Genomic DNA, 18,552 nt, shown 5'->3' on the forward strand with positions numbered 1-18,552 from the left:
GTTTCCTTAATTAGTTTTGACAAGCCTAATGGTTCTTTTCAGTACAACAATGATGACAAAAAAAGGACTGGTACACAGCACACACCTAGTACTCCTCTGCTCACCAAATTCTGCATTTCGATTAGAAAAGCGATCTTCTGCAATCCAAAAGCAAGACAGGCTTTTGTTATCTGCAGACAGATAACAAGTCTGGAAAGTAATGCATTGGTCATCCTTCCTTTGCTCAAACCATGCCACCCTCACGTAAAAGACTGATTGCAAAACAGATCCCCAATCAATGCTGTTCTTTCATGCCGCACCTCATGTCTCTTTTCACTGGCATAGCTTTCCTTTGCAGTGCTCTGACTCCTCCTGAGCTCAGATATTTTTATTAAACCATTGTTTGTCTGGAGGAGCTTTACATGAAGAATGCAAAAAAGTCAGCAGTGGAAAGAGCAAGATGTGAACGCAGGTCCTGAAGCACAGTTGCAAAAACACACACAGACTGTAAAGCTACTCTTTTATCCCATGTTGTAATTTCTGTAGCATTGAGAACTCACTGCAACAACCTCTCAGGTCTGGCAATACAGCAACAAAACAAGAAGAGACACCTTCACAGCCTTGTATTTTCTCACGTTATCTCTCTGAAAAACATTTGGAGGATGCACTGCTCAATACTATTTAAGCAACTAAAGCAAAACAAGGAGAGATGTCAGCATCCCCTGACTTTCCATTTCCCTAGCATGTCCTCTATAAGCAAGTGAAGCCCACACAGTGGGGTGGCTGGGAAGGGATTTCATGGTGTTCTGGCTGAAAAACAGCTCTGTTCAGAGGCTTACAAAGAGGAGTATTTAACAACACTCAGAAGCCTAAGGTCAGCTTGAAAACAGTTTTCCTGGCACGTGGTCACTCCTCAGGATCCATGCACAGCTCAGCTCTGTGTTCTCTGTACATGAACTCCAGACAGCAAAATCTAAACCAAGTTCCACAAAATATGCCCATGTGTGCTGCTCTCTTGAGTTGGCATGGAGAGGAAAAAAGGGCACCCTTCATGCAAGAAACTATGCTAAATCAACATCCTCCACTATCCCTATTCATTAATCACCCCTTCCATGAGAAAATGCTGAGAGGATGCAGGCACAAGTGACAGGAAAGGTCAGTTTTTCCTGCTGACACGTTCCCCAGCTGCTGCAAAAGCAGTTTTCGAAATGAAGAGCCTGCAGCCAGAATTGCAATGGGCACAGGATCATTTGCCAATTAGGAATTCAAATACCTCTGAATTCCATTAGAAGAAAGCAATTGTTACTTTTTCCCCTATCTACTGCTGCTGCTTTTCTTTTTTATTCTCGTGGTAGCTCTTGATTTTCACAAGATCTTTTCTCCCTTCTTTTCAGAAGAGAATTGTGTGCTCTTGAAAGTTGAAAGATGGACAGGATCCTGGCAAGATTCTTATCTCTATCCTGAGGGAAGAGCATTGTGCTTGGATGCACATTTACTAGGCTGCTCTGCTAATATTTCATCTCTGACTGGGAGGGAGAGCAAGTGAGAAGGGCAAGGAAAACACAGCACTCTGCACTGTAACTAGCTATTCCTGAAACATTTTCATGTAAGATGCTATTTACTCCAAAATTAAAAATGTTAACACATGTAAAGAAAGGAAAAAAGAAAAACACAGACTTTCTGGGTTACCTGCCTACTGCAGACCTCAGCTCACTTTTTCTATTAACACTACTGCCTTTCTAAGGAATAAACAACTTTCGCATTATTTTCTACTCATTTTCCAGACATCAGGCATTTAATGGTGAAAGGCAGCATTGAGATTTAGCTACTCTAGCACCTTAGGTCAAAAATGCTGAGCAATTCCAACCACTTACTGTTGATCTTTGCTCCCTAAACCATCAACAGGTAATAAGAGATGCTCTATTCCTTCATCTCCTGGACCCAGTAGTTTGGGAGGCGTGAGTGGGTATCACTGAATGTGAGCAACATTTTTGTTAGGGATTTACAACAAGGTTAAAAAAAATAGGTCCCAGGGATCAGCCTTTCAGACTTGGTCTGGAATTTGCTGGACTGAGCTTTTTGCCAGGTGTGTGTCTATTTTCTTACCAGTCAAGGGGACATTCACCAGCTTTGAAAACAAAATCAAAACTTTTACACCAAATTGAGACTTTGCCAAGATGCGGACTAGAAAACTCATTTTTGCAGGTTAAGATGTCAGACTGAAGGCAATTGCCAGTGTTCATGTAAACAGACAGAGGAAACAGATAGAGAGTACTTAGCAGGATGTTGTGCAGTAGATAAGGGCTAGAAATAGGAAAGGAACAAGGCACATTTATTGTGCAATAGTATCTAAAGGGGGGAAAACCTCATCTTCTTGCTGCAGGCAACTGCTGTCAAATTAGTGGATGTTGCCAATTAGTCTGCTGCAATTTTAATTCTACCCTGCTCCAGAAGTGAATAAATACTTCTGTGTTGTACCAGGCAAACAGTGCATGTGACTGTCACTCAAGCAACACAAGGGCAATGCCCATATGGGTATGTGGGAGCAGAAGACAATCCATACAATTCCTGCTCAACAGAGCTGGAGCTTTTCACATGGCACCATTGCTAAATTACACATACTTTTCAAAGATGGGACAACAGGCTACCTTCTTTATCTGACATTGCATCACATCTGTCCAGGTATCAATAACTGCAGGTATCTTCATGTGGTCTGGGAGATTCTTTGTATTCATATGTTATTTACTGCAGTCAAGTCTAAAATTAGCTCTATCAGACATTAACTCTGAGCACGTAACAACCAACGTGCACACAACCTAAACACATCCCAAGCCCACAACACACCATAAACTACCATAGTTAAGAAAAGATATGAGCGCTGAACTGCTGGGGGATGGAATGCTTTTATTAAACACATAAATACAATACTTTCTCTGTGATTGAACAGGGGGAGACACTGCTGGATGTGTTAGGAAGTGATGAGGCCTCTGAAGAGTTATGGACAAAGCCTCCTTGCACAGCATATTTCAAATGAAGCTTGGGAAAAAAGCTGGGCAGGAAGATACTGTAAGAAACTGTCTTAGCCAGGTCCCGGGAGCTTTCTACATCTTCTCCAGTGCTAATTTCCATGATGCTACAGCTCTGGACATCGGCAGAAGTAATTGTTGCGAGACTTAGCTTGCAAGATAAGGCAAAAAAATTGCCAAGTGTTTATTCTCAGCTAATGCCTTTTTGGCAAAGCCGATTCTTTCTAAAAAGATCCTAGTGAATTTTAAGAAGGTGTTCTGCCTCGTATCTTGAAGGAAACAAAACTTAAAATGTTCACAGCATCCGCATGTGTTTCCACATGTGCATACATGCATCTGCCTGCCTGCATCTCATCCCCACTAATACTGAAAGTCTAAAGCTGTACCTCACCTGTAAACTCTGTGGATCACACGTTCCAGAACTACAAGGTTGCTAAACATAGTTATTTCATGGATACAGAAGGCCAAGAAGAGGAAAGAGGTCTAAATCAATCTTCTCTTTGAGGGCAAAACTGACATTTAGTCTCAACGGTATCAACCCCCACCAGAAAATCTATGCAAGACAGCAGGCTCTGCTGCACACAGAAACATTTCTTTCTCTTCACAGTACATAAAAGAAGGTGACTCCTTATATCTCAGAAATTAACAGAGAATACCTTTAATGTGAATTTATCAACAGAAAAAGCTGCTGTTGCTTCAGAGTTTGGATTTACTCTTTATGTTAGCACCAAAACCTAAGAATGTACAAATAATTCTGTCTAGTTCTCATCCAGTTAATAAGTCTTAGCCCTCTAAAGTCTTTTGTCATTTCTTCCCCAACCTATACTATAAACCTCAATAAATATAACCAATTTTTTGTAAAATTTACTGGAAAAGTGTGTGGGTAGAAGGCTACAGATCGTTATTCATGGCCCTGTCAAGGTTTGAAAGGGCCAGCAGAACAGGGTGCTGGAGGTGGCACCCTAATTTCCCTGTGGTGCCTGAAATAACTTCACTTGGGGACTGAGGCTCATGCAGGGAGCAGGTCAGCTACCTCAAGCCAGCACTCATAGTGGGTCACTCCCAGGTGTAGTCACAGTCCTGCTGCTCATTTAGGAACTGAACATGCTGCTCCCAGGCAGCCTGCTGATCCTGAGCCATCAGGGTACAGCTGACATGGGCTATGTAAAACTAGTCCTGAGGGTTTATCCTAATTGAATAGGAAGCCCTTCTTTTTGCCAATTCCTAGCAGCACCAGCACTGGGATATGGTGGAAGTAGTGAAGCATCAGCTCACTGACTTAAGACATTATTGTCTTGAAGACACCTCAAAGTTTGAGTGCACAATATACCATCAGCTCTCTATCCCATATGCATCCAACACAGACAGTGATGCTTCAGAGAGAGCATTTGTAGAAAGGAGAAATGGGATTTACCTGGGATTTGGAGGTCTGCAAACTTTATGGTGGATAAGTTTTAAACCTGTTCTAAGAGAAGGGTTCGATTCTGTTTTGCCTTCTGCAGGAAGGGACACAATTTTATTTTTAATATTCTAAATTTCATGTCCTCTTATAAAGCAAAAATAAAAGTATACTTTTGAATTTTTGTATTTGGTTAAAATGAATTTAGTGCCTACTATATGAGGAAGCCCAGTTAATTAATGTTTTTCCAGTGCTTGGCTACCCTCCTTCGAAAGTCATGCACATGGGGAATTGCTATAGATGACTGGTTTTTCATGAAACATGAATCGAGCCTGTTTCAGATCACTTTAGAAAAGCAAAATACATGCTCAAAGAAGCTTTCAGCTCAGTCCAGCAGTCATGTAGCCAAAAACTTCACTGGGGTTACTCCTTCCCTCTCTCAAAGGAAATGTTTGTAAGACTTGTAAAATTCCTCTGAATTTGTCTCCTAGAAAAGTATCTTAAACGTGACTCATTGAAGAAATGTTTTACACCAAAAAAAGAATCCTCAGTTCACTATGTGTTTAATTGCCCTCATTTGTATGAACATTTTCCAACTGCAAATATGACATGCCTGAAATGCTAAGGCTCAGTGATCCAGCTATTAACAGAGTCCTAGGCAGAATACAGCACCTCTGAAAAGCTTCAGAGCATCATTTAATAAATGAATGCAGCAGTAGATGGATAAAAATAAAACTTAAATTGTCTAAAGAGGGGATGCCAGTACGAAACTTGGCACAGACAATATGTATAGGATTTGCTGATGAGCCCCATATGCCTATGGGCATTGCACATTGAATTAATTAAGGAAGAATGAGTCTCTACATTCCCTGTTGTAGGATATTGTGAAGAATCACCCTGGGACAACATTCTGGAAATGAATTTGTGGTTCAGTTCATGCATTTTGGATAAAAACAATGTGAAAAAATAGATTTCTGTCACAAACCTTTTGTGACAGTTGTTTCTCTGCATTTCAAATGCTAACCTGAAGAGAACAAATGGCTTATTTCACTCTCTGACTTTTAATCACCAGCTAGGAAAGGAAGAGACAGAGAGAGAGAGGAAAGAAGGAGAATAAGGAGGAGAAAGAACAGAATAAACTATTCTGGACCACCAAGCATAAATGCATCAACATGTCTCCTTGCCCCCAAAAAATCACACTCAATTAGCTGTTGAGAGTGAGATGCTCATTTGTCCCAACATCACAAGGGGGAAAGACAAAGAAGCAAGAAACAAAAGGGATTCTGGCAGCAGACGGATATGCAAAGACAAACTGTCTGTAGAAACAGCAAGTCTGTGTGGCTATGATGGGTAAAGGCAACAATGACAGGAGGTCTGCAGATCACCACGTGTTTGTGACGTGCCAGGTTTGCATTCAAAACAGAGGCATCTTCACAGGCTGAATGGACAGATGAATAAAACAACCACAGTCACTTGCAGGTCTCTATTGGTAGAAGAGTGACAATGCATCAGGAGAGACCAGAGAAACTCATGGAGCTTTTGTGGGTTCCTTGGCTTCAAGTTAGATGGGTGACCAAACAATAAGGACACAAGGCTGCCCAGGGAGCTGAGTACTAGACACACTCCTAGCTCTTCACAATGGCCCCAAAGCATCCTCACCCTCAAAGAATTACCCTTTTCACGTAAGAATGCTCAGGGCAGAAAGCTGCAACGGGAGTCTGTGTTACCCAAACATCAAGAAGTAAAGTTGTACGGTCAAGATGTAGGTAAATCAAGAGCTTCTTTGTTGGGTTCTTAATCTACTGTTATAGAGGAGCAATAAAAGGAAAGAAAAGTACAAGGCCAAATGAAAAGTAAAACTCTGCTGTTTTCCAGCCTCAAGGCAAATTCCAAAGTGTCAGCACACAGTTCAAATCTAATGATTTGTAGAAAGAAGAAAGAGAATTCTGGAGAAACTACTGCAGATCCAGAAATGGCTTCAGGGAATCACTATTACAGATTGCCCCTAAAATCAATATTGTAATGGAACATGTCTCCTTCCCTCAAAGACTTTCAATCAAAACCTGAAAATCAAAAAAAACTGTGAGCAAAAACTAAGAATCCTTCTGTATCCTTTGGCTAAAAACCTAGCAGGGTTTTTGCTTTTTGGCTTAGTTTTCTTTATTTTCTTCAATAAAAAGCAGGATTTTCTCCTATGGGAGAAAAACACAGATATACTGAAAGCAGCTCTGAAGTCTACAGGTATAATTTATTATTTCCTAAGTACTTGCTGGCAGACACAGGTCAGCATGTTTATCTCTCTTAAACTCAGCTACCGAACTTCTGATGTTTCACTAAACATGGAAATGTGGTCTAGATCCCATTTTTATTGCCTTCTGCACAATGGAGGACAATTATCTTTGAGATAATTACAGAGCTTTGATAGCCACTGTATCTCCTGTTCCAATTAGCTCACTACAAATATCCAAGTGTAACAGTATCACTCACTGGCTTCTCATCCTTGTTCTGTATATGATCAGCAAGAGACAAGTTACTGAATCAACATTATTTAAAAGAACCTGTAGTACAGCTTATAAGTGCTCCTTCCCGCTCTTATGTTCTGATGTGGCTTCATGCTCGCTGTGCTTAACAAAAGCAAAATTAAACTCATTTCATTCTATAGAGGAGGCTCAGGGGAATGCCAGGGAATGAAAGGATGGGAGTTTCATTTTCTTCTCTTGCTGAGAATGAATTCTGTTTCATATAACTGCTGATGACTTGTCGTTTTAAGAGAGTTTGTTAATTTACAACAAGCAGAAGGCATAAAGACGGACCTCCTTATCTTTAATGGATGTTATTGAGCGACACAAATGGTTCATGTTTAAATGAAAGCAGAAACATCTTGTCTGTTTTGCCATGATAAGACTGTTCTTCCTCCACAGCATGGGTTCAGCTTCTTCTGTTAAATAAAACAACTGGTTTTGTTCAACTTAATGCCAGGAGAACTTCCAAAGGTTCAGCAGCTGAAGTCAGTTCAGGGAAAAGAAATGGAATTTACCTGAATCCTTCCTGATTCATCTTGAGAAAATCTCCCGGAAAAGCTTTGAGGTGTGACTGAACATCTAGTTTCCAGTAAAAATGGTCCCTGTTACTGTTGGTGAACTTGCTGAGGATAAATCCCCCATCAGATTGCAGCTTTCTCCAATGGAAGAATGCTTCCAGCCCCAGATGCTGCAAAGAAACGAGCTGTAAAACCCCTTAAGGGTGCATCTCTTGAAATCCAAGTGGATTGGAGATAAGATGCAGACAGAGGGAGGCTGGATCCAGAGTTGATGCTTGCTCTTGATGCCTGTAGGTGTTTTGCCACTGAATGAAATGGCTGGAAAATTAAGTCCACAATCAGAGTATGTGAAGAGGTTATTACTAAACTTCTCAGAACAGTGGACATTTTTAAAAGAATTCCCAAATGTTTCTCTTTCAGTCATCTGAAAGCACGAGGGATTCTCTCCCACACTGAAAATTCACCCATTGGCCCAGAAACAGAGAGATTAGTATGGTATAGAACAAAGGCCAAAACCTAAGCCAAATCCACCACAAAAAAAGAGTGGGAGACTATTCCCTGCTAGCCAACAAGCACAAAAAATGATGCTACTTTCAGCCTGGCAGCCTGGTGTTTGATTAGCTTTGCCAAGCTATGACAGTATGGGAGATCCCCATATGCCTCAGAGGGATGCATTATTCAATATATTAATTAGAGGACTGGCTTTCATCACTGCTTCCTGCAAAGTATCACAAAGAATTACTCTGGGACTGTTACTGACAGGATGAAATTAATTTGTTTCTGGGTTCACGTGCATCAGGAGAACCAGAATGAAGTCCAGGCAGACTACATGAGTTGGCAGTAGAGCATTTAAGCTTCCAACACTGGCTTTTGAAACACAGTGATGAAGTTTAGAACTCTTTTCTGGTACCTTCTTGCATGAGATTAGAACAGATCCTTCCACCCTGCGCTATTCAGAGACATGGTATTGGGATCCAGTCCAGGGATCAATATAAAGTGGGAGAAATATTTAACAAGTTCCTCCTTAGATCCTTCCTATTAGTGGTTTATCTAGTCAGCTTCAGTCTCAGAGACATAGTCATAAGAGAGTGTGGGGGAGGTGCTAATCATCCAAGATTAACACTGGGAAAAATAAGAGAAGAGACTGGCCCTTGGGACATAAAGAAACCTCACAGATGAGAGACCAAAGCAAAAGGCTTTTTGATGACTGAAAGCACTAACTGCAGTACAATATATATTGGTAAGCAATAAATTTAAACCCAATGAACAGAAATATTTCAGCCCTTACTTTTCAACACCTAAAGACCCCACAACTGCAATCCACAGTACATTAAAGTCATGAACATGGCAAACACTACAAAATTGTACTAGAATCACAACAATTCTCCAATTCTAAAAGCCAGATAGCATTTATGTCAGGGCATCCACAGTAACACTAGCAGAGAAGGGGTAATCCTTCCTTCTGCAAGATATGCTGTGCTTCTCAAGTAAAAGGAGGTTAGAAAGAAAAGTTCCTTGAAGACAACTTATTCCAAAATTGCCTTTTCAGAGGCTATACACCACTCGTTGAAAGAACTCACTCTTGCTGCGATAGCAACCAGAATTAAAGAGTCAGTAGATGTACTGAAAGTTTGCTATCATGTGGCACTTTTCTTGTTGTTCATTTATTATGTAGTTCTTGGGTTTTAAAGGATAATTTAAAATTATTTACCTTTATAATCACACAATCACGCACAATCCTTGTAGCCAATATGTTATTCTTTTTTTTTTAAATCTTGCTAAAGAACCTTTGAGCCCAGGCAGCCTGATAAAATGGCATCCACAGGATTTTGTAAAAAAAGCCAAACACTTATTTTCCTAGGAAAGCAGGCAGTGAGGAGAGGAGCACCACAAAACAGTAAAACATCAGCTACTATTTTGAGCTTACATTCGTAGTATAAGAGACTAGATGTACAAAATTTCCTCTGTAAAATGAAGTCATCAGTCAGCATAAAGTATAAATATATACCAAACCCCCAAATATCTTTGGTTTTAGTCCCAGGTAAACTAGAAAATATTCTGTAATACTTCTCCACTAGTGTACTAGATTTTTTCTCACCTCCTACAAAGATGCTTTCCCGGATCCAACTATTTCTGTCAATCTCTCTTAAATTAGTTTAAAAAAACATGGACTGTGCTCAGAAAGGGGAATAGTACTCTGAACATTACACTAACTGCAGGCACTGATGGAACACTGGGGGTCTGAGCAATCTCTATAAAAAAAGTCCTGAGGTGTTTCCAGAAATAGAAAGTGAAGGATTTTCCCGTTCTTAGGGTCATTTAGGATTTTATATTCTTAGATATTCATGATACCTACCACTACATCTCTGGAAGAGCACTTACCAATCTGCAGTTGAAAAACAGTATAGGATTATGTTTAGCAAAAAGTATGTTCATGGACAAAAGCAAAATATAAAACTTACAAAGTTTGTTGATCAACCTCTGTGATCAATCTCCGATCACTGTTATGAAGTAATACATTATAAGCATTCTGAACATATAACTGGAATATTAGGGACCAATATCTTCTCTGCATTTCAGAGGAACCAAGGTGGGAATAGGAGTCAGGATCTCTCTCAATGTTGGCTTGAATCACACACTTTTTTTTTCGAACTGCACTCTTTCTCTACTTTAATTTAAAAAGATTAAATACTGCAAAATTAACTTTTATTCAAATTTTAAAATCACTTAAAAAACCTTCAAAAGCTGCCAAATATTTCAGAATATTTGATGATTTTGTCCTCAGCTTAGAACAGTTTATGGTCATGGTGGTTTGAGGGGCACATTCCAGATTTATGTTAGCTTTACCCTCCAGGAGAAAAACCTTTCCCAGGTGTTCTTGCCCACAGGGCATATGAAGCAAGTCCCTTAACAAAGCCAAATGAGTCATTAGCCCAAGGGAGGCTCCAGTAATAGCTCCCTGTTCAGTTCTTGATGTGCTGTCCATGTGAATAGACACTGGGTAGGTGTCTTGGTGATGCTAAGAGGTGTTATCCTTGGCTGCCAAACTGGAATCACTCCTTTTATCCATAGCTCCATATATGGTATGGTTTTAATTCTGAAAAACTCTAATGTAGGTTTACTTAACAGTCAGTTTGACATTTACAAGACTATGTTTTCTTAACACTAAACTTGGCTGTAAAAAATCAGGCGATGTTTCCCCAGCACTGTGCAATGACACCATCTGGTAGTTAATGATTAGGGGGATTTACAGGAGAGACAGGCACATATTTGACTAACCATTTCACTGCTGGCAAACTAGGTAAGTAAAGTTAACCTTGGCTATATCCAAAGGTCACTACCAGAACTGCTGCTGAAACAATCTGTGTGGACCAAAATTGGCACTGGAATTAGGAAATATCAGTGCTGTCACAAGGATGAGGAAATAAAAAGAGACACAATTGTCTGCCTCAGAGCAGGCACAAACCCAGATCATAACCTTTTGAAACACCGAGGAAAACCCCTTATCTTCTGCTACATTACTCTCAGATAACCAAGCCACCCTCCACTATAGCCGTAATGAAATTCAGGCTGCAAATAAAAAGAAATACATTGGCTACATTTTATCATCTATTCCTACCCAAAATCACAAAAAGGACCAAAAACCTTGCCCTCCAGAGACAAAATCTGCTGTCTCATTCCTCAAACAACTGTGACAGAAAACCCTTAACTCTGAAGAATAGCCTAAGTTAGTGGATGCACAGCTTCTCTCCTCCCAGTGAAGTACAGCCTTTTCCCTTCTCCCCAGTTTTAATCCTTGGCAATTAAAACATGATGGCATTCATGGATACCAAAACAAACAGAAATCTGGCTGACTATCTTGGAAAAAAAGAGAAAATATAAAATTCTGGGGACACTCAGTGCAAGAATCAGTACTGTATTTGAGAACTGCTTGATACATGACAGTTTTTCTACTTGCAGATACAAAGAGTGCTCTTTGAAGCTAGGTTAGTGAATGTCCTATTTTCCTCCTCCCACTGTCTCTCCTTTCCTTCCTTGGTGTTTTCTGTCCAGCTTTCATCACTAGTGTGTATTTTAGTGTCTTTTACTGACTAGGCTCATGCTGGTGACTTCAGGGCTCCAAATATCCCCATAGTCATCAGACTATGCAGATTTCTCCCTTTCTTCAACACACATGGGTTTTCCCTGCTTTCCTGTGACCAAGCTTTCACAGAATCATCTACGGTCCCAGGTAGCATGATTAAAAGAAAAATGAAAGAGAGAAGGGAAATGTCTAGCAAAACACCAAACCAAACAAAAAAACCCAAACAACAACAAAACAAACAAACAAAAAACCCCACGTAATAATAATTAAAAAACAACCACAACAAACCCCAAAACAACAACAACAAAACCAGCAATAAACCCCAAGGAGAAGGGTTCCATATCCACCACTTCATAATGTGTTCTCCAGTAAAGATCAGCCTGCGGAGACCTTAAGAAAGGGTGTGGGTGTCTTAAGGGATAAAGCTCTGTCCTCTGCACAGGACAGTGATCCTGTGTCTGCTCAGCAAACACAAGGGCCTCCAAAGACAGATGAACAGGGGATAAATTCACAGCCATTTAGCTAATTAGACAGAAAACACAGGTCCCCTTGAGAAACTCCATATTTAAGGAATTAAGCCATAAGATGATAAAAGGACTTCATATGCCACTAAAGTATCTTTAAATTCTCTCTTGCCCTCCAGTGCTCTTAATCCACTACTGTACTACTTCATATTACAATATTTTAGTAATTCACCCACTACATTCATCAAGGTGCTCTCCTATCCCAGTCTCACCTAGGGGGTAACAAGGCAAAGTCAGCTTGAGTCATCCAAGATGGCAGGGAAAAACTGTGGTCCAGCTGTAAATGCCCTGTTAACCAAACTGCCCTGCTCATCTGCTTGGTCCCATTGTGTCACCACAGGAAAAAGCTGAGGTAGTAAAACAACTGAAGGACAATTCAAGTCCTTTGAGTTTTTATCACAGCATCAAGAGTATTTAGTCAGCACAGAACACACCACGTGTTTTACAAACAAGGAAACTTCCCCAACATTTCTATGGTACAAAATATGGACTTCATTTTTTTATATCCCTCCACATGGCAGCACAGGTGTCTAAGTGATAGTGAGATAAAATGAACAGAGCCCAGAAGGAGCTGCAGAAATGTGTTTTGGAAGAAGAGAACATTGTGTAGGTCTTTAATAAACTTTGCACCCATGCTGGTTCCAGTTATCTTGAGTAATTTCAGAGAGATGAGTGATCTTGGAATTTCTGTATCACATTAGCGTAAGCTCCTATTTCCAGCCTTACAGGATCCTAAGTTATTAAAATCTCTGGGGCCAAGGCACGTGGGAGCCAAATTTGGATGCCTGTACTCACATCAAATAACGCATTCTGTTCAAGCACTGCCACTGCCATCAGTGGGTGTAGTTAACAAATGAATCACTACTACTGAAGTAGAGATCTCAAATCCTAAGTTTTTATAACTATGAGTGGCCCAGAGGTGAATCTCAGCTCATGCACAAGCTTTGAGAGGGCTCAGGAACTGATAAGAAATGTTCCATAAACTGAGGGATTTGTGACATCCATATGGGATGAGAACACAAAACTACAAACTAGTGAGTAGCACCAACATCTAGGACTAAGGAAAAAATTTGAAGGAAAGAGCCAGGATACAATGCTACAAATCAGGACTGGAGCTTAGGGCTTCGGTTTTCACTTAGGGGGAGCCATCATAGGTGCTGCCTGCTAGAGCTACACCAAAATACACAGTGATTTGTGTGTCCATGACTAACAGAGAGGTCTTTCTTATTCTGCTGAGTGAAAATTCACATCCCAATCTCAAGAGCTCAGAAGCAATCATAATTTTATCCTGGCTTTAAAGTCTCTATATATGAGGTCTCTCAGGGAATGTATAATTATTTGTACAGGTCTCAGAGAGAAAAATAAGACCTTTCCCTGAAAGGCTGACTGATCCCATGAACCAGGTGGAGTTTATAGTCTACACAAGCCCATTCTCAGCAGCCTGAGAGATGAAAGTCATCTTTGAAGGCAAAAACATTCAACAAAGCCTGCCCCAGATAAAGCCAGCTGCATTCAAATCAGATGAAGACTGTCCCATTTGATGAAGGATGCTTACCTGAGCAGAGCAGCACCAATGAGTAGCTTATCTCTGATTTTGGCCTCTCCCTATCATTATTATTTCAACTTTCATATAAGTTTTAATTAAGATGTTCAATAATGTATTATTTGACAGACTGATGACATGGGCAGGGATAGGCTGGTGACATGGACAGGGAGTGCACATTCAGCAAGTTTCTCAGTGACACCAAAGTGTGGTGCAGTCAAGATGGTGGAGGGAAGGGATGCCATCCAGAGGGACCTTGACAGGCTAGAGAGTTGGATCTGTGTGAACCTCATGAAGCTCAACAAGGGTAAGTGCAAAGTCCTGTGCCAGGGTCAGGGCAAACCCAAGCATGAGTATAGGCTGGGCAGAAAATGAATTAAGAGCAGTCCTGGGGAGAAGGACTTGGGGGTGTTGGTTAATGAGAAGCTCAACATGAACTGGCAACGTGCACTTGCAGTCCAGAAAGCCTGACATATCCTAGGCTGTGTCAAAAGAGGCATGAACAGTAGGTCAAGTGAGGTTATTCTGTCCCTCTACTCCACTCTTGTGAGACCCCAGCTGGAGCATTTCATCCAGCTCTGGCACCATCAGCATAAGAATGTGGACTTGCTGGAGTGATTCCAGAGGAAACCATGAACATAATCTGGGGGCTGGAGCACCTACCCTACAAAGAAAGTCTAAGAGAGTTGGGATTGTTCCGCTTGGAGAAGAGAAGGCTCCAGGAGAACTTAAAGCACCTTCCAGTAGCTAAAGGGGCTACAACACAGCTGGAGGGGGACTTTTTACAAGGGCATGTAATAAAAGGACAAGAATAGTGGCTTTAAATTGAAAAATGGTAGATTTAGAACAGATAATGGAAATAAATTCTTTATTGTGAGACTGGTAAGACACAGCAACAGGTTGTGCACAGAAGATGGGGAAGTCCCATTCCTGGAAGTGTTCAAGGCCACGTTGGATGGAGCTTTGAGCAACCTGGTCCAGGGGAAGATGTCCTTGCCCTTGGCAGGGTGGTTGGAATTAGATGATCTTTAAATTATTTTCCAACCCAAACCATTCTATGATTCCATGCACTCCACAGAGTAATGGCTCATGTCCCTCTGAAGACTATAGCTATGCCCATATTTCTCTCCCTTTCATAGCCTAATAAAAGGAAACCAACAAATTCCTGAGGCTGAAATGTTCTCTTTGTATTTTTTTTCTGTACAGATCTTACAAGCCAGAGCTTGTAAGCCATCACAGTTTGCTGCTTTAAAAGGAAAGAAAGGAAAAAAAGACAGAGAAATCAGGTAAGGGAAGTTATTATGTTCCACAATTTCAACACCTCTGATCCTTGCACTACGAATTGGTTCAAATCCCTCCCACTCTGGGAAAAACCTAATTCACTCTCTTGGGAAGCTTATTGTCAGTGGGATTCTACTGTTTCTGAGTGGAACAAAGATTTCTAGGTCTATGTCTTACAAGTTTTAACTATAGAAAACTTGTACATTTCCTAAGAGAAAAAGACACCTGAAACAGACATTATATAATGCAGTGTTAAAAAACAGTGTTCAAATTATGCAATCAAAAGACTGTGAAAAATGAGGTTACTGTGGAAAAGAATACACTTTTTGGTGTCAAATAGATAAAGACGCAATTAGCCAGTATTATATAAAAGTAGAAAATAAGCTACAACACCACAACCTGTCCTTTAAAAAGATATTCTGCTTTGTTCCTAAGTCAGCTTAGCCCTTGCATTTTATCCTCCAAGAAAGCCTTTCCCCTAAGCTCACTTGTGTTATTTGAAGGGTAGGGTAAAATTATCCCAAGGACCAGCTATTCTATTCCATAGAAGGATATACATGGAGAGGATTTACACTCACCATTATCATGTGCACCCAGCATGAATACTGAAATCAAAAGATTTTTAATAGTTAAGTCAATCATCCACCTGCCACCAGAACCAGGACAACGTAAGAACTTCCTTTCCTTCACTATGGAAGTGTGGAAGAGTAACATGGTATGGTGGTTTTTTTTGGTCTTGATGACAAGACACCTCTTTTAAATATACACATATTCTGTAAATCACCACTTCTACACATTCAGACACACCATCATCTGGCACGTAGTAAGTACAGCATTAAGAACCTGATTCAAGCCCCAAATCTAAGTTCAACTACAGAAGAACTACAGTTTTCTCTTTCTCTCTAAAAGTCAATTCTTGGGCCTTCACGTGGTGGAGGAAAGTTTGGAAAAGAGGCATCTGAGATGGACGAGGCTGCAGATGGGAACTAAATTTGTTTCACCATCTGATTTTAAGACACTCTCCCAATCTGGGAGGTTGACACTAGGGAAATGGAAAGGAATTGAGTCACAAAACAGATTTTTAGCAAACTGTGTGCAGATCTTGGGCTCTCACCAGTCAGTAGAGAGAAACTGTCTCCTCAGAGAGTGATTCAAAGCAAAGTCTGAATCATCCTTTCTCATGAAGATTGCATAAGGAGACTGGTCAGAGTGGCTGGCTCTGCACAAAGACTGTGTTCTAGGCTAAAGTAGCTCTCTGAAGGGCTGAAAAATAGGAAGTCTAATGATCATAGCTTTGCCACTCTGGGCAGTTTCTGAGCAGAAGTTGTGGGCAGTTTCTCTGTTACTCTAAGTAGGTATACAACAAAGAAGAGGGAGTTTTATAATTTTGCAATTATCAAAAGACTTGTGCTTGTTTGTAAAAGACATCACCTGCTCTCAGCAAGGTACCAAAGTGAGACTACTGCACTGCACGATATGTACTATGGACTGAGCACATAACATTGATGATGACCAAAACCAACAGTATACCTAATGTTCAGGTAAAGCATCCAATCCTTTCAAGTTAGATGCCCTTTTCCCCTCCATGACCTCCCCAAAGCAATCCAAGTCAGAGGGGATAACTCACCAGTAAAACCTGTTTGGTGTGACCCGCTCGTGCATGAGCTGCCATTTCCTTCCAAAGTCCATGGAGCTGTACAGCTGAAAGACAAGAGACAGAGAAAGTATAAACTTGGAGGAAGAAGAAGAAAGACTGTTGCTAGATAAAGTATTAAAAGCAATTCAGATTAAAGAACTTGAATGGATTGCCCTGCACAGTTGCTAATAAGGCAACGTCCTACCCTCACATTTAACCCATACTGAGCTCCTGGGAATCAAAAGCAGGTTGACTCTTCCAAAACCTTTTCAAACATCTTTGTGCTTCCCAATTTCAGCTGTCAATACATTCACTTTGGCTGCCATATAAGAAACCTATCTCTCCCCCTGTTTTTTTCTGCTCATCAGGAAGCAGGTGATCGCTGACCTATAAATTCTTAAAATTAAATAGAAAGAAAGGCAAATCAGATTAGTCAACATGACTCTGATGTGGTAGCTAGTGACTCAAGGTCATGCTGTGATTTGTTTTTTATGGAGTGATTTAGATCTCTTCTGTGTGGAAAAAAAAAGTAAATTGCTTCTAATTTACATCTTCTAATATTCAGAATGAGGTCTAAATTTTGAAATAAGTTAGAAATCAATCAGCTCATTAGTTACATATTAAAGACAGTGAAGTGGTTCTTCTTGAAAGCTAAATTTTCGATATAATGATCTTTTTGAGTCTTTCTGGTTAACAAATGTCACAGTTGTAATGTAAAAAAATTTCCATGAAACTCCACCCTAAGTCTCAGACATAGGTTTGCTTATGCATACTCTGCTTAATATCACAAACATCATTCTCCATATAATTAGTTTATTACCCACAATGCACTCTCTCATGATCAAAAATATGTAAGCTCCTTTTCTCCAACTTCGAGCAAGTTTTCTTAGAGAAAAAAAATACACTTTAAGAAATAACTACTATGCTTTACTACTAGATTCCAGAGAAATAAATATCAGGCAGCATTTTGAACAGTATTTCAAATAAATTTCATCTGATATAAATTCTGGCCTAACAAAACAGGGGCTGAGGTAGATAACTGAGCTGAAAAACTTAGATGTTTGTAATATTAAAATTCAAGTAATTAATGGGAAAACGATATCATTTGAGCACAGGTTCTGCATTTGATTTGATTCTGGATTTGCAAATTGTAGGCAGGTCCATGTTCAGATTAGAATGGTTCACAACCTAGTGATGTATACTGTGGCACCACTATGATGGATGGCTAAATGTGACTGGGAAGATAAACTACATGTGCTCACACTGAATATTAAAGTTTCTTTGACCACAAAGATGCAGCAGCCACGTTGGAGTTGGACCATAGAACAATTTAGAAAAATGATTGGAAGGGGCTGTTTGAGCAGTGTCCAAATCCTGAGCCAGTTGATTAACTCTTGCTATGTTTGTACTTAACTACATAACCAAAGCAGTGTATAGCCAGCAAAAGGAAATTCAAAACCTGAAATTCAGACCCCATCAAGTATTTAATGCCACTGGTATGAGCAAAGACAAAAGAATCAGCCCTTTGCATTTATGCCAATTGGAACTCCAGTTTGGGCCAACGACAGCTCAAGCTGCCAGTAAAGCACATAAGGGGAGAAGAGATGGAAGCAGGCATCCTCCAATCCTCATGGCAAAAACGGCTTCAATTATGTAGACTTCACTCCAGCCAACATCACTGGGCTTGGGGTAAGAACTATTAGGAAAGATTTTCTGCCCCATGTTCTTCAGGAGATCAGACATCATCTGAATGTTCTAATTTGGCCATATTTTTTTAACATTGTCACTAGATAAGGTCAGATAGTGCAGTAAACCCCACATTCTTCCTCTGCTTTTCTGGTCAACCAATCACAGTGATTGTCTACAAAAATATGGTAGAGAATCCTGTGCCCCAAAGGGAATTCTGCATAGATATAAAATAAAGCACTGTTTATCTCTTTTAATTAAAGGAGCCAGGAAAAGAAAATTCCTTGTCCAAATTCAAGATTAGGTTTATGAAGTCAATATTAAGATAATTACCTTCTTGGAACATCCGGATTT

At 40.2% G+C, this 18,552-nt stretch overlaps 1 protein-coding gene across 1 annotated transcript in view; it reads right to left on the reverse strand.

The window, feature by feature from the left end:
* The window catches only part of SORCS3 (sortilin related VPS10 domain containing receptor 3), a gene marked incomplete at its 5' end in the record, with an annotated part of 108,966 nt that extends 92,359 nt beyond the window's left edge, over nt 1–16,607 (reverse strand). The window contains one exon of the mRNA XM_027906013.1: nt 16,504–16,607. Within this exon, the coding sequence (XP_027761814.1) occupies nt 16,504–16,607 (104 nt within the window). The remainder of the gene's footprint in view (nt 1–16,503) is intronic.
* Nucleotides 16,608–18,552: the final 1,945 nt, after the last annotated feature.

The sequence above is a fragment of the Empidonax traillii genome, unplaced genomic scaffold (assembly GCF_003031625.1).
Source record: "Empidonax traillii isolate 1590-97213 ecotype Southwest subspecies unplaced genomic scaffold, ASM303162v1 scaffold1236:size281543, whole genome shotgun sequence".
NCBI classification, from domain to species: domain Eukaryota; kingdom Metazoa; phylum Chordata; class Aves; order Passeriformes; family Tyrannidae; genus Empidonax; species Empidonax traillii.